The sequence below is a fragment of the Drosophila subobscura genome, chromosome A, assembly GCF_008121235.1.
Source record: "Drosophila subobscura isolate 14011-0131.10 chromosome A, UCBerk_Dsub_1.0, whole genome shotgun sequence".
NCBI lineage: Eukaryota > Metazoa > Arthropoda > Insecta > Diptera > Drosophilidae > Drosophila > Drosophila subobscura.
The window spans coordinates 13,510,717-13,536,103 of record NC_048530.1 but is presented as its reverse complement, the minus strand read 5'-3'; the positions used below and the strand labels follow the sequence as shown (position 1 = coordinate 13,536,103).

General features: G+C 35.9%; 1 protein-coding gene across 31 annotated transcripts in view; it reads left to right on the top strand.

Moving 5' to 3' along the window:
- The window catches only part of LOC117903073 (voltage-dependent calcium channel type A subunit alpha-1), a 57,271-nt gene extending 33,810 nt beyond the window's left edge, over window positions 1-23,461 (top strand). For 9 of the 31 annotated variants that reach the window (XM_034814866.1, XM_034814857.1, XM_034814864.1 and 6 more), the window contains 11 exons: window positions 1,143-1,325; window positions 3,345-3,439; window positions 5,498-5,779; window positions 6,363-6,565; window positions 6,647-6,855; window positions 16,303-16,424; window positions 16,484-16,647; window positions 17,321-17,521; window positions 19,727-19,878; window positions 19,947-20,179; window positions 20,252-23,461. In XM_034814866.1, the coding sequence (XP_034670757.1) occupies window positions 1,143-1,325; window positions 3,345-3,439; window positions 5,498-5,779; window positions 6,363-6,565; window positions 6,647-6,855; window positions 16,303-16,424; window positions 16,484-16,647; window positions 17,321-17,521; window positions 19,727-19,878; window positions 19,947-20,179; window positions 20,252-20,402 (1,995 nt within the window). In that variant the 3' untranslated portion in view covers window positions 20,403-23,461. Of the gene's footprint in view, window positions 1-1,142; window positions 1,326-1,792; window positions 1,885-3,344; window positions 3,440-5,497; window positions 5,780-6,362; window positions 6,566-6,646; window positions 6,856-7,737; window positions 7,750-8,795; window positions 8,856-11,627; window positions 11,849-12,670; window positions 12,708-16,302; window positions 16,425-16,483; window positions 16,648-17,320; window positions 17,522-19,726; window positions 19,879-19,946; window positions 20,180-20,251 lie in introns of those variants that run through there. The other 22 variants (XM_034814849.1, XM_034814846.1, XM_034814844.1 and 19 more) reach the window with 15 other exon arrangements.
- Window positions 23,462-25,387: the final 1,926 nt, after the last annotated feature.

The window sequence follows — 25,387 nt, the reverse complement described above, 5'->3', positions numbered from 1 at the left end:
GATGCAAACTGTACATAGCAAATTTAACCATACAACTGTTCTACTGGCATACTGTTATACATCGATTAAACGTTTTATTTCGCTTACAAAAAACCACCAAACCACAAATACACCTAATTAGAACCAATAAAAAATAAGTCACACAATTAGTTTTGCTTAGTAAGAACAAAAAAAAAAAAAAACACCACACACGCCTTCAGTGCGCTTTTCCAAAGAAAAATTTTAACAAATTTGATATACCAGTTCCTATTACTAAGCGAATATCTTTATTCGATTACGTACTAATTTTTTTTTTATTTCAATAAATTTTTGTTAAAAATTATGTGTAGTTGAAAATTCGGAAGACGCACAAAAATTAATCTGAATCAAGGAAAAAAAGACTAGAAACATCACACAAACACACAGAAACAACAGAAACGCTTCCACCAAATAACTAAATAGTTTTTTGATTCCAAAACGAAAATCAAATAAATACTTTGTAAATTTGCATTTCATTCAATGGTAAAAAATGGGTTTAAGAAATCCAAATTTTTGTTTAGCATTTTGTTCCATCTATACATAATACTATTATGTATTGTATATGCCCCATATACATACAATATACGATATCAATGAGTACAATTTTATTTGGAACGATATTAATTTGACAATTTATTTGGTTGGAAAATAGTTTTATTAGCTAATGATATATAATGATTTTCAATCGATACCTACCTACCTACCACCAAGTACTATGTATGTAACTACTCTACCTAATACTAACTAATAACTGCGCCTAACTACCTACTACTACTACTACTACTGCACTGCTACCAACTACTACCTAGTACTAACGGAACGATCTACTACTAACCGATAGTTTAGATTGGAATGCATATCGAGAATGCATCATCCGTCAAGTATGATGATGATGATGATACGAACACACGCATTCGAGGAGTTCGAACGAGTTCCCCTTCAAAAAGGGATTCGGACGAATTCACGAACTATACTACAAAAAAAAAATAATATAACGGGACAAACCACTCTAATACCAATCTCCTTTTCCGTTCTGTTTTCTCTCTTCTTTTTGTTTGTTTCTTCGAATCTGCTCTACCAAAACAAAACAACAACAAAACCTTTTGGCCAATAATATTTTACAGTCGAACTCAATCAACGTCGGCTTCCTGCGTTTGTTTCGTGCGGCGCGTCTTATCAAACTACTCCGTCAAGGATACACAATACGAATTCTACTGTGGACATTTGTACAATCATTTAAAGCACTTCCATATGTCTGTTTGCTTATAGCTATGCTATTCTTTATATACGCCATTATTGGCATGCAGGTAAGTTTTCAAAAGTTCCTCCACTACCATAAACCCCGTAAACCAACGCGCCAAAAAAAAAGAAAAAAGAAAAAGAAAAAAAATTAATGTATATCTCGTATGATAAGTGGATAAAAACTGTTGGTTGCTGATTTCTGTTAGGTCGTTTTTGGTAACGCTTAACTTCCGCTGGGTGTGGGAGCTTATAATTCATTTAAGATGGGGCAGCAGTAAAATGTTCGCAGCAGTAGTGCCAGAAACATCATTTTCTTTTTACATTTCTTACTTTAATTATAGCTCTTAAATCTGTGGGTTAGTGATCATCATATAACTCGTACTTATTAAATAGTTAAAATAGATTATAGACTATGTCTAGAAATGGAATATGAAAAAAACCAAAATCAGTTTGATAGATTCATAAAAATGTTGGTCGAAATTTAATGCCTACTATTCAAACAAATTATAATGTTTATACATCAAACCAAAAGGTTTTCGGCAACATAAAGTATGATCCGGACACGCAACTGAATCGCCACAATAACTTCCAATCGTTCTCCGGTGGAATCATGCTGCTCTTTCGGTAAACGAGAAACATAATCCTAGTTTAAACCATAGTAAAACTCCATAGCGATTACCCAAAAAGATGGCACTAAAAAACAGTCATGCATATACAAAATACATCACAATGTAGATTCGCTATATTCGGAATTTGTAACAAAATTTTGACACAAGAGTGAGCTTATAGGGCTTATAGTACGCCTTGTAAGCCAACTCTACATCCTCGACGATAGATCCATCTACCGTTGTTGATTGGTCTCCTCGCCCCCTTGCAATTTGGAAACATATTTCGATCATCAAGTATCCATAGTTCGTTCGTTGAATCTTATGTATATTCGCATCCCAAAAAAACCAAAGAAAACAAAAAAAAATATATAAATGGAATCAATGTATGCGTTTGACAGTTGCCAGTTGTTGAATTTGAAAAATTGTAATTAAATGTATTTGTTTAACATTAGGATCGTGTATTTGTTTGTGGTATATTCTTCGTTTTGGTTCACTAAATGTTTCAATGGTTGCACACAACCACCGATCATATCAGATCACATCAGATTATAAGCCATTCTGTTTTGAACGCTGTACATACATAGATGCCTTTTTTCATTTTGATGTTCCTTTTTGGGATATGTCGGTTATCATAGAACTATTAAGGGTACTTATTTACTACTTACCACACTCTCTATATGGTGCGTTTCAAGGTATTTGAATATTGAAATTGATTTGATTCCTTTTTACTGCTCCTAAAAATTGAACTACCTTTTTGTTGCCGATTTGATTAGGATGAAACGCACTGCATTAGCACTCCACTGTAACTGAATGAGTTTTCAAATTGGCTAAATATCATAGAGTATATTTTATATATTTTCTGTATGTGTTTCGTATCAATGGTAACCGATGAGAATACATTTTATCGTTTCGTTACGTTACGCTTGCTTTTATTATATTTCCCCCAACTTCCCATTTATGTTTTATATTTTGATACCGAGAGCTGTTCCTAAATGTTAAGAAACAAGTTTTTTGAGAGTGCTTTAGCTCGGATGTTGACATGTCATTGAGTTGAAGCATTGCAATAGTCGTACACCAATCCACCTACACTGCCACTGCATATATCGACATGTGTGTAAATCGAGAGAACTCCTCACCACATTTAATCCATCCATTCTACCCATTCTGCCCCCTGTTCAGACTGTTCTGACAGCTAAAAAATCAGATGATTATGTGTATGAAATTCCTGCTCGCCCTGGCCCACTCAAACATATGGATTTGCCGTGTTGAAAAAGGGGTCGCGTCGGGTTCAATAGGGTCGCGGCTCTAGTATATTGTGGGAAAATGCCAGCCAGCGTTGAGGATTGTAAGGAAGACTAATCTCGAGTGTGTGTGATGTGCCATATGATTTAAGTCTTTCAATATAACAAAACAACAACAAACAACCATAAATCAATAATCCATTGAATTCTTTACCGATATTTGAATCGTGCCTAGGTGTTCGGAAATATCAAACTAGGTACAGTGGAAAATTCCATTACTAGGCACAACAACTTCCAATCATTTATTCAAGGCGTCATGTTGCTCTTCAGGTATGTAATCCCAAACTAGATCCTAGATCTCCAAGCCCCTAAAATACTACTTATTACTACTACTATACCCACAAAAAAAAAAAACAAAACGTTTTAGATTCTCAGTAATTAAGTTACTAACTAGCTATAGATAATATAAAATATCAAATACAAGTTAGCAATAATTTTAATCTAGTATACAACTAGACTCGTCTCTCTCTCTCTATCTCTCATACGCGTCGCTCCTCCTAATACTACTACTATATGTATCATAAATATACTACTACTACTACTATTCGTACTATAACTAGTCTAGGGGTGGCTAGCACCTTGAAACAGAAGAAGGGAGGGTGGTTATCTATAGATTAGCCTTAGAGCCGCCAAAATGTCTTAGCATTTCATTTTGGGATATTTTGGGTTGGGTTTCTAGGATAGTTTTAAGTTCCAACAACCTAGATTTCATTTTGAACCCAAAAACTATAGAGTCCTAGACTTAGACTATAGTACAACATATATGTATAATCTGTGTATTGGTTTCTCTAGTCACATGAAAGAAAATGAGCACTTCGTTCGGATATATGTGGCAGGCAGCCCTACAGTAGAGAACGGTGGTAAATCCATAAACAAAATCACAATAATAATCAGCTCAGTTCTCTCGCTCTCGCTCTCGTCTCGCTCTCTTTTTCTCTCACTCTCTCTCTCTCTCACTGTCTCTCTCCTGATTCCAAAATCCAATTCCAAAATCAGATTCAAGCATTACCTTACATACATTCGTTTTGCTTAAACAATTACAATTTTTTGATTGATACCTGTGTATGTAGCTTGGTTTCTAGAGTTATGTATACCAAAAAAAAAAAAAAAAAAAAAACAGCAACAATATATATCCGCATATCAATCAATCAAACTAAAACTAACAAACAACAAAAACTACAACTAAAACTAAAAAACAAAAAACTAATAACTCAAAATCGACATTTGCGACATATGTATGCCACGTATGTATGCCGCATAGTGCGATATAGTATATTTATGTATGTATTACCTATGTATGTACAAAAAACAAAAACAAAAGAACAAAAACCAAAAACCTGTAGAACTAAATATTAAATATTTTGAAAGCGGAGCTTGATTTTGCCAAAGTTTTGCACTTTTCGTTGTTGCAGTGTTTTAAACCGTTGAGAATTTAAATGAGAGTTGAAATCATTTTTGCAGTATTATTACTGGTAATTTATGCTCTAGTTATATACTACATAAACAAATATATAGCTGTTATACATATACGACCCCCTCGAACAACTTACCACCTATATTTCTCTATCTCTCTCTCTATATATACTATATACTACATTATATACTATATCTAATGATAATTAAGTTAATAGAACTGCCAGTTGATGTATGTCTGTATGTAATTCCACTCTGTGATCGATCATCACTACTGCCATTAATCAGTCCATTCACCAGTCCATTCAAACTATATACTCAAACTACATACATACATATTACCTCTCATACCAATAAATCGAAAATTCAATCAAAAGTACCTACTAATATGTATGCCGTCATAGTCGTATATCCAATTGGCTTTAGTCTCTCTCGCTCTCTATAAACTTTTGTCGTGTCAGTCCGAAAAGTAACTGCCCTAAGTATTTGCCAAGCTGTAGTAGTTTTAGTGTGTATGTAATTCTATATACATTAAAGGAGTTACTTTGACTATAAATCATTCATATGTATATCCTGCCGCCTACTGCAATCTCCTTATATGTATATACACTTATGTACACACACATATAATCGTCGTATTTACATATATACTAGAATATATAGATCTGCGTATCAAATTGATTTCCTAAACGAGTGCTACTATATGTAAATACACACACACAAACACACACACACACCCAAGACACATAGCATACCCTACCCACGCCCCAAATCGAACCGATCGTATTTAAAATTAGTTAATTAAAATATAATATCTTAAAAATAGTTTGTTTCTTTTTTGAGTGTGGGTAACTCCCCGCCCTCGCAACAACCAATTTCGTATTAATTTTTGGTGTATCATTCCCGGATATTCAGATGTGCAACGGGCGAGGCATGGCCAAACATAATGCTGGCCTGCCTCAAGGGCAAAGCCTGTGACGAGGACGCCGAGAAGGCCCCGGGCGAGTACTGCGGATCAACGCTGGCCTATGCCTACTTCGTATCGTTTATATTCTTTTGTTCGTTTCTAATGTTGAATCTGTTCGTCGCCGTCATCATGGATAATTTTGATTATCTCACAAGGGACTCCAGTATATTGGGTGCTCATCACTTAGACGAATTTGTGCGCATATGGGCGGAATATGATCCAAATGCGACGTAATTATCTGTTTAATATATACAACAAAAAACATACACACGAAACACATATGCACATATCCACAACCACCACACACTTTACTCTCAAAATTCACAATTTATTTTGTTCTTACTACAAAGTTGTCGTTAAAATATTTTGGCTTTAAGTTATTCCTGACCATTTCCAGTTTATTTTCCTGCCATTCGATCAAGCGTGCACTTTTATATTAAACGATTGTTACTTGGTCGTATTTGATTCATATATCAAATGTTCGAGACACGGACTCTACTTTTTAAGGCTCTCCCAAGTAGGAGCCGACTGTGTGCACAAGTTGAGCTTGAACCCTTCTTTGAACACCCCACCTTTGAGTTTGTCTATTTTCAGTTTTAAGTTTCTTTACCATGCATATGGAGAGTCCGATCGATGATAAGTACACACTACGATTGGGTAGATATATGCATGACTTCGGCTTGACCCGAAGATCCACACACTGTTTTGTGTATGATTTTTGGATTGAGAGTTTACACGCAGCAGCAGAAGCACAGAGCAGCACCAAAACTAATTATCCTCCATCTCCTACTCGTTGTCATTCGTATGAATTAGTGGTAAAATACACTACACGGAAATGTACGACATGCTTAAGAATATGGATCCACCGCTGGGATTTGGTAACAAGTGTCCCAATCGGCTGGCCTACAAGAAACTGATCAGAATGAATATGCCGCTGGACGATGAGCTGAGAGTCCAGTTTACCACAACGTTGTTCGCTTTGATTCGGGAGAATCTAAGCATTAAAATGCGAGCGCGTATGTTGATTGATTTGATTGATTTTTCATATTGCATGTCATATAATAAACCTATAAATTTCCTGTGCCACCTTCGTTTAGCTGAGGAAATGGATCAGGCGGACATGGAGCTCAGGGAAACCATTACGAACATTTGGCCACTGCAGGCGAAGAAGATGCTGAATCTGCTGGTGCCACCGCTCGATCAGCTGAATAAGGGGAAGCTTTCAGTTGGTAAAATCTACGCTGGGTTCCTCATACTGGAGTCCTGGCGTAACACGAGGTTCGGCCAGATTGATTCGGGCATGCCGGTAAGTCAACTTTAGCACATTATTCTACAATTCCCCCTACTCTCCCCCCACCCCAACGTCCACACACAAAATATTCAACTCCAGTCGAAATTAAATGGAATGAATAGGAAGTCCTAACCTATCCACCCCTAGCTCTGGTCACAGAACCACATAATCCTCAAGAATACTCATATGTTAAGTGCCAACAAAACAAAACAAAGAAAAATCAAAGTGTCGTTAGGAGCTGCTCTGGAGCACTTATCCAGGGGTCCATCAACAATCACCCAGTTAGGAATAAACCCAGGAACATTTTGGATATGATTTTTTTTTAATTTTTAGTTGTTCGGTTCGTTGTTTTGGTTCAAATGCACCTCCGAAGAACGAAAGTGGTTACTACTACTATATCTTGCTACTATTATTCATGTAATGATATAAGTCTATCATAAGTCTAAGTCCTAGACATTGTGCTGTCCCGCCACAGTCACAGATTGTACATAAGCAAACTATCTATCTATGAACTATTTAGCTATCGATCTAACTACCAGATACTCTAACTATCTTCAAAGCACAAACTAACTACTACTAAACAAAAAAAAAGACGTAGCCAGAACAGAATTTGCATTGGCGGGGAGGATTGGAAAGCGTTCCAATTCCCTAATAACAACCCAACACACCGAAACATACTACTGAAACAAATGGAAGTTAAACAAAAGAACACACAACAAAACTTTATAATGAATATGTATATGACTTGGAATAAATATGTAATATTATGATTTCTCTTCTCATACGATTGACAATGAACCTCTCTAACTCTCATTGAAAAAACCGTAAAACAAAAACCTGCAACAAAAAAAAAATACCTATGAAAAAAAACCGAAACGAAACAAAAAATACACGCAGAACTGGAAGGAGGTATATAATTAATTTTATATGCAACCTCATGTTTTATCACACTTGTATATACAATACTACCTACCATATATTCTGTATGTTGCACACATACCTTGTATGTGAAAATTAGTGAAAACTCCAAAGAATAAATAGTCAATACACCAAATACATCATATATCCACAAGAAGCTGCCTATAATTGTGCCACCCATCAGTTCAGATCACCAGATCAAACACTCAAATTCCAAATTCCGTGTTAACAATTATTATTATTATGGGCAGACATGGACTGCATAGTTTTCTTCGTTCGAAATCAAAAATCAAATACCTATATAATACACAATAAATCGGAAAAAAGTGACATAGAAAATGTTGCAACCCATTTGGGATGACAAGAAGTAAACTCGTATTTCAGTAACTCCTACAGAACGTTATATATTGAAAGCAATGAGTACAGTAATCGTAGAAAGTCGATCTATCTTTAAGTATCAAATGCATATATAACTAAAATATAATCTATATACTCGTATTCGGTAGACAATTGAAGAGTTAACGTAATTTACTTTACTACTACTCGAGTGTTTGCGATTGTATTGTTCGTTCGTTAGTATCAGAATTTAATACCATATTTCGTACAAACAAGTTTTTAGATCTGTAAGTAAACTTTTCTATTGATATTCGTAGATATATTCCTAGAGGTTTGCCATTTGATTAAAACAAACACAAAGTCAACCACTCGAATCTGGCGATAATTGAAAGGTTTCTAGTTTTTAGAGGCGGGTTCTCTGCTGTATATAGGCGGAGGGCACATCCCAAAACACACCCACTAAACACATAAACATATGATCACACGCACACGTGTCGAGATAATTAATGAAATTGTGTTTTATCTGTTATCCTGTTATCCTGTGCACAAAACGAACACAAACTAAAACGAAATTTGAATCTGAAACAATCTGAATTTGAATCATGAATCTCTCAATTTTAACATTGTAATTGGACCCCACCAAATACCATTTACAAATACAAATGGCAATGCAATATGCTAATGGCAAATGGCAATGATAGCGGAAGAAACCGGAAGACGACGACGAGCGTAAATATAGCCCAACAGCCGTCCAGGAGCCGGTATATACTCTATATATTTTCATAGATATATGCCTATGCCTATGCAATAATTCGCTTGTTTTTGTTTTCGCCTTTTTGAAGCTCCTTCCACTCCACTTAAACTACTCTCTTGTACTGCTCTTTCCACCAACCAACCACTCTCTCTCTCTCTCTCTCTCAATCAATCTGACTTATCGGCTAGAGGCATGTGTACATACATACTCGCCTAGGAATGTGCATACATATAACTAGGAAAACCAGCATATAAGCCTGCCCCACAATGTATACCACAAGTCCTTATACAACATAAACTTTATAATATATCAAACTGTAGAGCAACACCCAACTGCAATGCTATGGTCATGTTTCGCTTTACACACCAAACTAAATCCTACACTCTAGACCCGATCCCTATCTCCTTTCGGGGACTGTGCCGTCCATAGTGAAAGGAATATGCGCCCCTATAAACGATGCTTGCTTCTGGATCCCTCCGGCACATTTTAGATGCTGCTTGCCCGCCCATTGATACTCCCGCAAACCCAAGACACGCCATCCAAGCGATCGGAGCCATCTCAAAAAGATTTTCCCCTCTTTCGGTTGGGAATTTGTATTCTTGTGAGAGTAAAATATTGCAGAGACCTTGATGAAAACACATCATAAATGATAAAAGATATCTAAAAATATATATGTTTAAATAGTTTAAGACAAATTGAGCTCAAAGAGAAGTAGGTACATAAATGCCTTTGCAAACGCTATTAAGTCGTTGACGCTTTTTCACCCTATGAAAGGTGTCGCTTTAGAGTAGTTTTTCTACTTAATTAATGTCCAGAAATGTCTTATAGATTAAACGAATATTTACTGATTTCGATTGAGGCTTCCCCAGATGTAATCCTTTTCAAATGGAATTACAAAGTTTTAAAGATTTTAAAGTAGGGTTTTCTGCATTTCCCCCACGCGATTCTGAAAGACTACACATGTGTATGCTGCTGCATTTGCGCCTGAAAAAAATAAAACAAATACGGATGAGTTGTTGTCTTTGATTTAACATAGTTCCACACACTTTTGTTCATCATGTATCGAATACTAGTGCACCTATTTTCAAAGTTTGAATCGACTCTTGCACTTAAAAACGAAATACACCACACACATAACTTGCATATGTACCTATAGAGAACAGAGGTCACAACGGGTACAATCTATCAATGCAATACAATAACTAGTCCCCAGTAGTCACAAACCGATTTAGAGCTCAAAAATACCTTGAACAACACGAATATGAATATAGATAATGATATCCATGCCGATTGTTATTGTAATAAAAATCGTACAAAAATTAATGGGACCAAATAAATCGATGTATAAACTGTATGTAAAAGTTTAACAAAAAGATGAATCTGAAAAAGAGAAAACAAGTAAATAGAAATAGAAAAAAGAGAGATCTGTAGAATGCGTTGACCAGACCAATGTCCTATATTTAATATGTTTTGTTCAGTTGTCGACCTGCCTTTGAGTTTCCTTGTAGCATTTTGGCGCTCATTTTGGAATGCTTACATTAAGGCAATCCAATAAATCAAACAATCATCAAACTAATGGCTGAAACTAAATCAAAAAACGAAAGCATGCGAAAAACAAACATCAAACTCAAAATAAGAGTTATTAAAAATGGCGCTGAATCTCCAATGAATACTTAGAAACGCTAGTACTACTTATAAAGAACACAAAACGATGTTATTTCTTACTATTTTTTTTTATAATAGAGTTTTTTTTAGTTATCAAACGGAACAGATTCAGTTTGAGTTTCACCTGTTCCGTGGGTCCACCATTCTCTTTAAATTGGCACACACAAAACAGTTTACGATCAATTATCAATCTAAAAAATTATAATAATAACAATTCTCATAATAATAGTGGTACTACTTAGATTTTCTTCAAATCCTAGTGAGTTGTACAAAAGTTTGCGCATGTTTTAAATGTAACCAGCAAGTCTCTCTCTTTTAAGATACTTAACTTACTTAAATAAACATTTAATGCGAAAGCATCCAAGCATACACTACCACAATAATTACAAACCTTAACTTTTAACCTTAAAACAACAAAAACATTTCTCTACTCTACATCCTATCGACACATTCCGCATAGAGCTTGACACATCTCGAAATGCTATGCCATATACATATATACCACAAACCAAAACAACCAAAACCCTATATATAATTTACCAATATAAAGGAATCCAATATATTCAGCAAAAACTCTATTTGCCCTTATATATTATATTATATTCGTGCATATGTATATAACTATATACTATACATATGTATATGAGATTTACTTCTGATACCATCTAATTCTTTTCCGATTATGATTTATGTTTAATGATATTTTTTGTTTTGTACTAAAACCAAAACTCTTACTTACATCTTTACAATTATTCTATAATAATTCTTACATTCCATTTTTAATGCTTATGAAAATACAAAAAAAAAAAAAAACAAATACAAAAACAAAAACCAATCCTAATGCGTTGCAATGTTACCATAAATATCAATATCAAAAAATACTATCACCACTCACCCAACTTCAACAACAAAAATACTACAACTGTTTCTACAAAATAACTACTACCGATAAACCATTGCAACCAATGAAACAATCAATCAAATTTGATATCTGCAACAAATCCTAAAAATTAAAAAAAAATTACACTGAACGAACCAAACGAAACACAACGAAACGGAAACCAAAACATTAACGAATGGCAATTTGAATATCGATATCGAAAAAAAAACATAGAAACAATCATTCTTTAACTGCCTGCTCGATATGGCCGCCCTCGACAAAGGAGGATCGCGTCAGAATTCCATAAGCTTCGAGGCGAATGGGGAAGGAGCCGCCAACTCACAGACACATTTGTTAGCGAGCACGCACCATCACCACCACGCAAACGGTGATGCCGAACACAACAGTTTGGCAACACTAGCACGGCGGAGTACGATCAGAAAGCGGTCAGTTAGGTAATTTACAAACAAGCTTCAAATCTTAACTATAATCCGTAAAAGTGCCAAACGCCATCATCCATCAAACATCATCTATCAGCCAATCATCATCATTAATCATCAAAAACCATCCATCAAAAAATCCACCTAGAAATCCACCTTCAGACTCAAATGTAGGATCTACATTTACTTGTGTGCATTTAAACTGATATGAAATCCTTTCACATATTGTGCATTTCACTTAGATAAAAACGCTAAATTGTAATTCGAAGACTCTAAAATTAAGTGCTTGTTTAAGCATTAACTAAAACTGCTTTTGCACTTCTCAGACGTAATATGCTAACCCATTCCATCCTAAAGAGTCCCAGCAGTACTATAAGATGAGGATCCAAGTCCATACTTCAAATACAGCACAGTATTTTCGAAATAATTTGTCTTCAAATCAATGATAATATATCTTAAATGATTAAAATAATACATTCAACTTGCAAAGCAAGAAAGTATTTGCTTCAATTCCATAGAGCATTTATCATTATAAGAGAGCAAATCGCTGCGGAATTCGATCATATCAGAAACCATGCGCATAAATGCATAAACACAACATTCTAGACATACTTATGTAAATGTGTATGGGTATTTAAGGATTTGACAAAGAAACATTAAAAATACGCTTCACAACACTACAAATACTACTAACACTACTACCAACACTACCATCAAGCAACCAACCAACCAAAACCAAACAAAACTAACCACGAGACCTACTTCTCTTTGTGATTTTTGTACATTCCTACATTGACATAAGTAAATTGTTTTTCTTCTAATTTTTAAATATTTCAGAAACAAAAAGGTGAATAAGTTTGATAAACTCCAAGCGGTAAACCAATCTATGAACATTTATCGAACATTTTACTAAAACAAAAACCCAGACTAATAACTAATTGTGTATATTAATATGAACATATATATGTGAATACTTTTTGTGTCCATAATCCGTTTCCGAATATAAATGTTGTTCACAAAACCAAATTAAGTCGAAAAGTAAAACACTAGTACTTACAAAAACCACTTACTACTACTACTACTACTACTACCTTTTAATACAAACACGCACACGCACTCCACTCTCCACTCACAAGAACCAGTCGTATCCTACTACGATGTAACGATACCTACATATGTACGCATCATGACATCGTATAATATCCTGCGGTGCATGCATTATCAGGCAGGCTCCGGTTTTCACTCTCTCTACAAATTTACTTTTATTAACTTTTCAAAGCGGCCAGTTTTGTGCTCCAGTATTGCCAAACGGCTTTCAAAACGAAAGCATTTTCCTCGCTGAACTAAAATGAAAGCAAACGTCTTTTGACTTATGACTTATTGAAGATTTGATGGCATTAGCAGGGTACTTTAACGTGTGCATTTTTATAAATATTTTGTGGTAACCCAATCTCCTAATTGTATCAGAAAAATGGTTCAGGGCAAGAACATTTTCCGTTTTTGGGCTGAAAGCTGTGGCTCCCTGTCTCTGTTACTTACAACAGAGGCAGCTTGTAACGTGTACGCTTAACTTAACATTACTAAATTATGCTCTTAGCAGGACACGAGAAAAAAAATCATATCGTTCAGAAAAATTGCGAATACCGAGCGCCTGAAAAAGTAAAACGCAAAAGGATGTGAAAACCGGAACCGTGCTGTATGTGTACTGTGTGTGAGTGTGAGTGTGTGTGTGAGTGTCGTGTGTACCCCCAAACTTACTATACAAATAAGTCTTCAATTTGCGTTTACTAAAATAGTACTGCATACTACTACAAAAAATACTAATCGTACATACATAAATGTTGCATAGCAATTATTTGAAAACCGTTAGAAACGCAATCTTCGCTTAGTACTCGTACTCAATGTTGTAATTTTTGATCGTTGATCTCGTATTGTATAACCAAATACTTTCGTACTCATACTCGTACATGTTCAATGTACTCGTAAGCGTACTCGTTCGTTCGTTCTCGTTCCTTGGGCAAAAAGTGTTGAAGAAAAAAAAAACTGTGGACCGAACCGAGGGCTCCACTCAACGATAGCCCACTCCCCACCCTCCCAACCGTTCCAACCCCCATCCTGCTAGTCGTATGATATATTTATAAACCACTACCCATGGTTAAAAAATTATTTTCTATCTATCATCGAGTCGTTGAGTGGTTTTGGTTGAAAATTAATGAATAGCTGGACTAATAGTCGACTAGCGGACTTGTAACCGTATAGATACTATTTTCCTAACGAGTGTGCGACCACCTTTTCACCGATTTACAGACTAGTTGACAAGCAATATCCTACTCACTTGAAGCAAAAATAGTAGTAATAATAGTCTTATATGTATAAGAACTTTCTGTTTTAATGTACAATACACACCTGTCTGCAACACAAGATGTCTGTAAGAATTGATTCGCCAAAAATCCCCCTCATTCATTTCACAAACAAAATCGAATATCGGTACAATTGTACTTTCTTTGAGTCTTTCCTCAAACTCAATCTCAACATAATATCATCGGTAAAAGTTGGCGGTTCTAACTCTTCTTGTCTCTCATCCGACTTCCAAAAAACAAAAAATCAATCAATCCAATTGCTATTTAGACTATTCTACGTACACATAAAGCCAAGAGTATCTACTCGTGAATTGGAATTGGAAATACTACTTTGAGATACTATGCTGAAAATGCTATTGCCAGGAAAAAAGGATATGCCAGGCCCAAGGGAACCAAACCCCATGTTCATTTTCTTTGATAAAGCAATGTATTCCTAATATAGTTGGTATATAAAAAGTTGCTAGTACTTCTTACTTAGTTGAATAGCTTAACAATTGCTATAACTATGATTTGTATTTTTGCTAGAGGTTTAGCGAACCACAGAAAATTCACTGCGATTCAGATACAATATAGAATTTCTGGCCATAATATTATCCTAGATGAATACATATGGCGATGGTGGCTTTATGTGTACATAGTATTTGTTTTTTTTTGTTCGATTCGAGCCTAATATTATGTACACTTTGACACTATCGAAAGTCCCACGAACTCACACGAGTGAGTACCCCCTCCGAACAATCCTCGATTGTTGTGGTAAGTAAAGCTCGAATATTGAAAAAGGATACAGGACTTGACCTCCCAACTATACTAACTCACACGAACACATCTCTATAGAATCGGAATATACCTACATACATATATCCTATGAATTCACACACTTGTAGTCTGCATGCTTTTATATAATATACCCACTATGTAGTGTAAAATACGGCTTAGATTTTTGTATTGGTTCGGTCTTGGCTTTGCTTCAAATGTCTTGCGCCGCTTTCGCACTGCTTAAACACCATAAGATACGGAATGCTAACGACAGTCACTCCACCTCCACCATCACGGCCATGTAGATAGCCTCTCTTTAGAGTGTAGATAGCGATATCCACCAATCGATTTATGTTTAGTTTGGATTTATATTGAGTTATCAATTTATTTGTATGAGACCATATTATAAATATAGGACAAACTATTCCAAATGATGTAGATCAATCTGGGTAACAAAACAAACAATCAAATTGGCAAATTAAGTGAAACGAAATTCAACTCAACGAGAACGAGATAGTGTCCAGATCATCTGGCAAACGAAACAAAACGATTTAACAAATAACTACGATTAGCAGCATTACTATGATAAACCCTAAAGAAATGAATCGAAATGTGTTCCAGTATATATATGTATGTATATGTATACTCTCCGCCCTCCCCAAAGTAGTGTATGGAATTGTTTAAATGTTACACACGCCCTATAAATAGGTTAATCCAAATCTCTACATAATAAATACTTAAACCGTAATTATAAATATCCTGCATTTGAGAACCTTTTGAATACTTCAATGTAGTACAATTAAAACCGCATTTGGATATGTATTTTTGTTGCAGTGAAAGTATTTAATATTTGCTTAATATTTGTTTTGATTATACTACTACCCACCCATATATACGTATCCCCCCTTATACTCAACCAATATAGTACTCAGCAAAGTAAGCATACATGTCTCAATGTATATTTATTTTGTAGCTTTTTTATACGAAGCATATCTACAAGTACAATATATACTTATATATAGTATATACATATATTGAATTCCTATAAGCTCCTATAAGGAGCACAGGAGCAAAATCCGTAGTTCTTAATGTATACTCCAGATATATACACAGATATACTCCTCTGTATGCTGTAAACCCGACCAATGAATGACATCCACAAGAAATCGGTCAACAATAGGAATTTCAAAACAAAATTCGTATTCAAATTGTTCGTATACCCCGTAGACTCCCGATCTCGAAAGAAACTCAAAAACACACAAAGAAATTAAATAAACAGACTGATTTCAAGTGGTCATTCATGGTTTTTACAACTGATTTATCACATTGCCTCTGTAAAATTCTTTCGAACAGATGCTGGAGCTGCAAGATGCGTCTAGACGTCCATCGCAGGAGTCGCTTACCGGTGCCGATGCTGGCCATTTACATCCTGGACATTCGTACATGAACGGCCATCGGCGTTCTCCTAGTTTGAGGTAAGTAATTCTATGCTTATCCCTAGATTTTAATACAATTTATTTGTATCCTTTTGCAGGCACAATGGCTCGCCTCTTGCCAGATCTCCAAGTCCTCGACGACGTGGCCATCAATATATACATCATGATATCGGGTTCTCCGATACCGTATCTAATGTTGTAGAGATGGTCAAGGAGACTCGTCATCCTAGGCATGGCAACAGCCACCCGCGGTATCCAAGAGGTATTTATTGTTTTGAGCTGAACTGCATCTATTATACAAAGCTAAATGATACCGTATGTGTGCTTGTTGTAAGCGCAGCGCATAAATAAATACAAAATTAAATGAAACGAAAATATAAACATAGTACTTGGAAGACTATACAGAAAATTCAGAATTGTCTGTCCGTATTTGATGTTTACCCTAACCTATTTTGATTCGAAAACTACACATTTCAGTTATTCGTGCTTACAATGGGTACACACAGAGTGACCAAGCAAGGACTCGGCATTTGCCGGGGCCTCTTTTTTATCTATTTTGTAGTATCTTAGTTATATGCAGATATATATGTCTACAATTCCAATAGCCTTAAACGAAAATCTTTTTGAAACCAAATACAACATATATATTCCAAATAAATAAATATTTACTTTCCGTTTTGGTTCTGTCCTCAGTTTGTTCGATTATTAATCGATATCGTTTTCATTTTCCTATTTCAAACAAAAAATAATCTGAAAGAGAAACCAAAAAAGATACAAACATTACTATACAAATTAATGCAATTTCTTGAACAAAAAACCTAACAAAAAAACAAAATACAAAAAAAATTAAACAAAAATACGTAATCTGTTGTGCCCCGACATCCTTAATTATTACGTTCTTTTTCTTTATTATTGTTGTTATATGTACAATATAGGTTCATGGTCAGCATCGACAAGTCCGGCCCGTTCGCCTTCGCCTTCTCGTTATGGTGGTCATTTGTCTCGCAGTAAACGCACTCAACTGCCTTATCCCACATATGGGACAACAAGTCTATGTCAAAGGTCACGATCGCCGAGTCCCGCTCGACTTCAGGAGATGCGTGAACGAGACAGACTTGGTTATGGGATTGATATGGGTACATCTTTAGCACTTGTTATCTAAAGTCCAAAAAAATCAAATCAAAAACTAAAATCGAAAATCAAGCTACAAATCAAATCGAAATCAAATCAAAAATCAAAAATTTGTTTCTATATATGCTAGTACTACTTTCTCCTACACAAATTTCTTCAATCATATTTCTACTTTTAACAAAAACATCAAATCCGATCTCAGACATGCTTACTCGTAACTAACTAATTCGTATTCGTACATAGTTGCCAAATACATGCTTAACATGTACATGTAATTGTCATGCCAAGACGTTCAATTAATCAATCAGTCAAACAATCAGTCAATCAATCAGTCAATCAATCATAAGCTTTAAACAACAGAATAGTTTGTTTAATACATAAACCACACCACAACAGACTCTCGCTCTCAGAGCTGAGAGAGTTTACCATCTCGTACAAACAACAACCAAAAACCCATCAATCAATCAATCAATCAAATATGTACTCAACAATTCGTACTCGTACTCTTGTTACTACTCCTAGCGTTACGCAGCAGTTCATCGTTTTCCATTTCATTTTCTCTCTAGATGACCATATACTACCACCCAACCACCACTCTTATATTATACTCTACTCGTAAACTCACAACTCGTACTATGTATGGTTCTACTCGTGCCATGTACATACAGACCTACCTCATCCATCGCCATACTCATACTCAAAATGAACTCAAACCACACACAGAATATCTCTGGCAAATAACGTGTTTTTTATTTATTTATTAATTTTTTATTTTATTTTATTAACGCGTTGTAAGATATTTGAAATGTGTTAGATTACCAACAAGTCTGGTTAGATACGACTGCAATTGTACTACTTATTCCTTCCGTATTACACGGAGACGGACGCTCGACGAACTTAGGGAAGGACATTGTGGGATTGGGATCTAACGTAAAGCCTAGTCTTATACAACACCAGTATCTTTGGTCCGCAAAAAAAACGTTTCCATTGCCGGAGAAATGACCTTCGTTAGTAGTAGTTACAAGCGTATCCTAGGGCCGTATCCTCCTACTGACCAAGAATCTCTATTTTAGCTTGCTTCTTGTTTCTTTGCCCTACTACTACTCGTACTACACACCCGTAAAAGTGCCAGGGCTTCATTCTCGAGCATTTCTCTTCTATAAACAAATATAATGTATATTCATAAAATATTTGGGTGGTCAAAAGACTGTCATTAGCCATTATACTAAGTATAACTAGAGAAATACTTAATTTGGGATGCAGTTTCCTTTTTTTTTTTGGGTGTTTTCAGTATCTAGACTTGTGTGCGTATATCTATCTCTATCTTGACTATCTGTGAATGTTTGTCCTTAGCATTTTGCACTCGTACTATTCCGTTGATATCTTGAATCTCTGATTTTCATCTGTTTTCGTCGCTCTCTCTCTCTCTCTTACTCTTACTCGTTCGTACCCACCACAGTCATGCATGTTTACCAGCTAACGATCGACCACCACAGCCCTGAATCATCCAAAAAAAACTGATGTACCATATATATTATACATATATTCTAATCTCTAGCACACTTGTTACTGTTATTGTTCGCATATATCGCATATATTCAAGGTCGTCTGTCTGGCGCTGAAATCGATTTCAAGATAGTTGCAACAAAAAATCACTTCCTCGACATACTTTTGCATAACATATGATATAGTGAATACATTCATTTAATTCCTTTTCAAAGCTGCTTAGCGTTCTTACATTTAAATATGTTAAGCGTAAGACAAGTTTGTTGAAACATTAAGGGGCTTTAAAGACCTGGGAGCATGTTCGGTTTTTGGAAAATTCTCAAAACTAAATGGAATTTAAGTTATAAATTAATATGCTTGTCCGTCTGTGAACCTTTTTCGTTTTGTGTACACGTTACTTCCACAAAGATCTTACAAAATCCGGACATGCTCCAATCGAATCAGTTCGAAATTTGTTCGTTTTCTAATGTATATACTCGTGTTTTATTTCCTTGTTTTATGAGTCTTGCCCCATGTTGATAGCGCAATAAAGAACAATGTAGGCACTCACCGTTCAATGTCATTTCTATACTATATATACATAATATTACTAGTAACTTATTTGCATCGATTTATGCTATACATACATTGCGTTTGGTTAATCGAAGCGACAGTTGAACGGAAAAGTAATCTAATCGTTTGTCTGAATTGTGTTACCCCGACAGGTGGCACGCATGTGCAGCATAGCTACCCAACGCTAGCCTCCCGTCGTGCTGGAATTGGACGACGCCTACCACCGACTCCAAGCAAACCGTCAACACTGCAGCTCAAGCCAACCAACATTAACTTCCCCAAGCTGAATGCGAGTCCAACTCACGTAAGTGCAATCTCTGAAATAATTCCATACCAAAAGGAGCCCAGCTAATGATTTGCTTCCTTTTTCAGACGCACCACTCAACGCCCCACAGTGTTCACTCTCTGCCGCATCATCGTGACCTGCTGCGGGACCCTCGAGATATGTATTATAGTAGTAGAGACCGCGAGCGTGATCGCGAACGCCTTAGGGATCGGAATCGGGATCGCCTGCACGAGTATGACCTGCGCTTCGAGTACAGAGATCGGGAGCGCGAGTTGTATGAGCGGGAGCGTGATCGCGAAAGGGAGGTGGAAAGAGAAAGGTAAATTAAGTGCTCATAGCTAAATTAATAGCTCATAAATTCTAAAACTAAATATTATATATTTTGTTGTAGACTGGAATATATAGCACCGCTGTCGTTTGAGCAAGCGTTAGCTATGGGCCGAACAGGTCGTGTACTGCCATCTCCAGTTCTAAATGGTTTTAAGCCAAAGAGCGGACTTAATACACGACATTCCGATTCCGACGAGGAGGACTGGTGCTAGCAAAGGCTTTGATTGCGATCGCGTAATCGAAAGGATCAGATCTGGGTATAACATCAGGCCATATGCTCATCGTATTCAGCACCAAATTTAGATCACAATTTTGATACGATACGACGCATAAATCAACAACACCAAAACCAACACTTACACCAACACTTGAACCAACACCTACTCCGACAAACACCAATCAATCATCGGTATGTAGATGTACCAAGATCCACTTTAACACTAACCCACACCACACTAACACCAGATGTCAAGAAATTGGCTGAAGACGTAGAAAGCTTACACAAAGAATCAACAAACCCAAATCGACAACCGCAATCGCAACGAGCAATGGATGAACAGAAAATACAACAACTATTAGTATCACAACAACAACAACAACATCAGCAACATGAATGGCTACCATGCTGCCACAAGCCGTACGAATCCTCACTGATGGCAATCTCATTGCCGGAAACAAGAACAACCTCGCCCCACTTTGAGTATGAAGAATTCATAGGAAATATACCAAGGACTAGGTCTAGAACAACAACAGCAATCGACAACACTGCAACAACAACGCCAAGAACAACAAGGCAACATGAAAATGAAGCAATGATATTAAGTGTACCAATTATAATAACAACACCAGTAGCTATTAAAAAGATCTATTCGGATAATGACATTAATTATAATGCTATATCCGATGTACATGATGATTGGATTAAAACAGCAGGAGCAGCATCTGCTGCCCATCATTATCACACGCCAGAAGAACAGCCACAGCAATCACAGCAGCAGCAGCAGCCGCAGCAGCAGCATTCGCATTCGCAGCAACATCACCCGCACCATCCGCTGTATTCGTATCACACGCTATAAGGAAAAAGGGGTTGTTGATGATGATGATGATGATGAACAGGAGCCAGAACCAGAAACCGCTGAAAGTGTAACTTTAATTGTAACTGAAACTGAAATGAGATGTAAAAAGTACGAGAGATCAAGGAATATGAAAATAGGAGATCGCTAAGAGGAGTACGAGGAGGTTAGGGAAAATGAATAAGAGTATATAAATAGGTATAGGAATAGCAAAAAACTCAATGTCAGATATGAATGATAATGATATGATGATATGATATGATAGAGTGTATTTTATTGTACTAAATTGCCTAAGAGAAAAACAACCAGCAAAAGGGAACTATATTTCAAAAACAGCAGAACATACTTAGATTGTAGGTCTACAATATACATACATATGTAGGTAGTAAATATTGTAGGATACTCGTCGCATACATTATACATTGTAGGTTTATCTAGGACATAGCTCGATGAATCTGTAATCTGCAAGCGTTTTTGTCTTGTTTGTATTTAAAGTTAGTAATTCAATTATGTACATTTATGCAGAATGCAAGAATTATATATTTATTCTCCCTGTACATACAAGTAAAATGTAGATATCAAATTTTTTTGTATGTAATGTATTTACCTACGACTACGATTATACAACACACACACATACTTACAAACTTTTGACCGAGACGGACACAGGAAACGTAAACGGAAGCCCAGAAACCAAATACTTCAACTTTAATAGCAAACAACAACAAATGAATGCGCATTTTGAATACCTAAGGATTTTCTCATTCACTCGTGTATATTCTCTCTCTATCCCTCTTTTGATTAATCGAACATAAACTTAAAAACTAAAATGCTAAAATAATAACGAGTACTAATAGTAATGCAAGATCAAAACCCAATACAATACCAATATACAATATAGACAGCCTCTCAATCATACGACCAGCTGCATACATACGTATCTATGTAAATTATAGTCTGTGTCTGTACAGACTTTGAGGACGGTGGTAGAACTATTAAAACAACTGAAACAACAATCAACATCATTTTCATTTGCATTCAGAAAACTTACTTTAAATTAAGGAAGCTCTAAACTGTTTCCGATTCGTTCTAAGAAGAAAGTCTGTACATGATGATGCGAGGTGTAAGCTATAGTGTAAATGATGAATCATACCTGATAGATATTCTCATTTAAATATACATACGATATCGCCTATCTAATCTTGCCTTTTATGAGCAAAAAGCCTTAATACATTGCCATTTTATTATTCGAAAAATATGAATCTGCTTAGTCTGATTGCATTGTTATTTAATTTTCAATTTGTTTCGGATTATATCAGGAGCGACATTAACGTTCATATGTAGATACCAGTATCCGTATACCTCTCCAGCTCTCATGCAAAAATGAAATGTGAATCTCATGCACACACACAAACACTTCATCACTCCCTTCTTACTCACTCGGAATCGAAATCGGAATCACATGAACGCAGACACAGCAGATCGTTTATCAAGGCATACGACATCAAATGATTGACTAATAAGATCCTAAATCAAAAAAAAATCAGTTAGTGTTTAGATAGACGACGAATCATGGGATTATATTAGGAACATGACGACGGGATATCGAAGAGCGCACAAATATTGTAATTAATAAAAACAAAAGTGAATCCATAACTTAAGTAAATAATTATAACCGCTGAGCAGTTATGCGAATTTACACAGCAAAATGTAATTACGATAACGAATACGAATACGATTATGATGTATGATTATGATTACGATTAATGGAGAGTAGTAGGGTTTTAGGAGAGCAGCATACAGAGCAGCGCAGAGGGTGACATTAGAGACGAGACAACCAAGCAAGAAGCAAACACCAAACCGAAACCAACTTAGCCATGTTCACTACAGCAATGTACTATAAAATAATTATACATATTACGAGTAATAAAACTTAGCAATACGGAAAATACCGACAAAACCAAACAAAAACTGGAAAACCGAATACAGCAAAACGGAGAAATAGAAATGCATACATTTTTAATAATTATATTATTCTACGGATACATACAACAGCAACAAAAAAACGTACATACCAAGCGCGACTTATATATACACACTCACAAGCATACATACATGAATAATTATACAATTTACAATACAATAGTCTATAAACTAGTGTCAAATGAAAAAACAAAAAACCAAAACCAAAAACCAAAAGAAACCATAGCTAAAACAATGGGGAAAAATGAAAAAAAAAAAATAATATCTGATAGAAACTTCGTTCGCTCGCCAATTTTGCTTGCCTTGCATATAGTACAGTACAGGACAGTACAGTACACAAATATATGTACTCGTATTTTTCCAAGGTGCCACCCTTAGACTACTTCCACACGAACAAAAACAATAATAGCATTCCTTTTAATTATTCCGTTGTTCATTCATTCATTCAGTTAATACGTATATTGAACACGAATATATTTCTTTTCGAATCCTTTATCGTAAGCTAAGATCGTACACACATACGCACTGCTTGCTTAGGCCATCCATTCGAAATCCTCATGGGAGTGTAGTGAAGGGCAGCGTAGAGTTCACGGAGTGTCAGCTGTTGGCTTCCTTTCGCTGTCAATGCCAACCGAAAAATACAACAAAAAGAAAAAGAAAAATACTGATAGACTACAAAATGGAACATCAAAAAGTGGAAATGAGTACAAAATGTGAGAGTTAGATTAATAATAAGAGATTATGTTGATATCGTACATGTGTACATATATCCAACCCATTATGCCTCTAGAGGAACCATTTAGTTTTAGCAGATGATTGGCATCTAGTTCAATTTGGCCTAAGCCCTTAAGCAAAAACTTCGCTTCTCCCATTTGGGCCCATAGCTGGCCGACGGTGAACTCTACCCAAGTGCTCTCAACCTCATGCCACACTCGCCACAGATGCTTAGCCACAAAAGTAAATACCACATATAACATATGTTTATTGATTAGGAGCCATGTGCAGGCAGGGATTAGATCATTGTTAGATCATGAACAGGAGAGATCGGATGATAGACGATATTTCGGGGAAGAACAATTAGGGGGCCAGCAGGCAAAACCACGTCCCTCCATCTACCAAACTAGATGCCAAACCAAAACTGAAGAAGTATCCTATAAATATAACTAAATATATTTATATATACTACTAACATGCGCTGCCCAGCGTTGCGAGTTCGAATTGTTCTTCCAGGTTCTTGAATTGATTGATTTTCTTCATACATAGAACTACTGTACAGACATTGCCCAAAACTCCACTGCGATCCCGATATCCGATGCCCCGTTTCCATTCGACTTACAACCCGTTTGAGAGATATACATAGCTGAAGGAGATGTGGTGGAATAGTGGAAGTACTATACTTGTGTGTATGTATGAGTAGCCCATGGCCCAATGAGCACAGGGTACGGCATGCGGTGGCTGCCGTCGTGCCAGGTCCTATGTCCCAGGTCCAACCCCAAAACGGTCCACCACATCGCACTGTGCTCACTGTGCTCATGCCCAGTGCCGGTATGCTTCTTACCTTCTTTACCTTAACCGTTAACGTTTAACCTTAACTTGAACTTGAAAGCTGAGCCCTAGCTTAACGATTCGCGATATTCGGTATATTTTTGTTAATTGTTTACTGTCTGGTTTGAAAAGGTCACATGAGAAATCTTAAAAGTAAAAGTAGCTCGGAATTTTATACAAAGCAAAACGAGAAGGAAAACAAGAAATCGCATATGATATGATGATATAGTAGTAGTTGGGGGATAGTATGTGGTCTCTCTGGGGAGTAGACGGACGGGAAAGAGCGAAGTAATACAAGTATATATATATACACTATATATATATATTAATTTAAATTAGAACAATTTAATGGTAAAGGCTACAATGTAATGATAATTGCGCATATACATTATACATATATATTGTATATACATATATACACAAACACATATGTATACATATACATATATGTATGTATATATACATATATTGAATAACTGAATACACTAAGTAAATGACGACGCAGTTTAACTAATGGATAAGACAACGCTAGAGATAATTGAACTATATTTAATAATACGTTTAATTATGTATAATTATAAAAAAGATGACTTGTA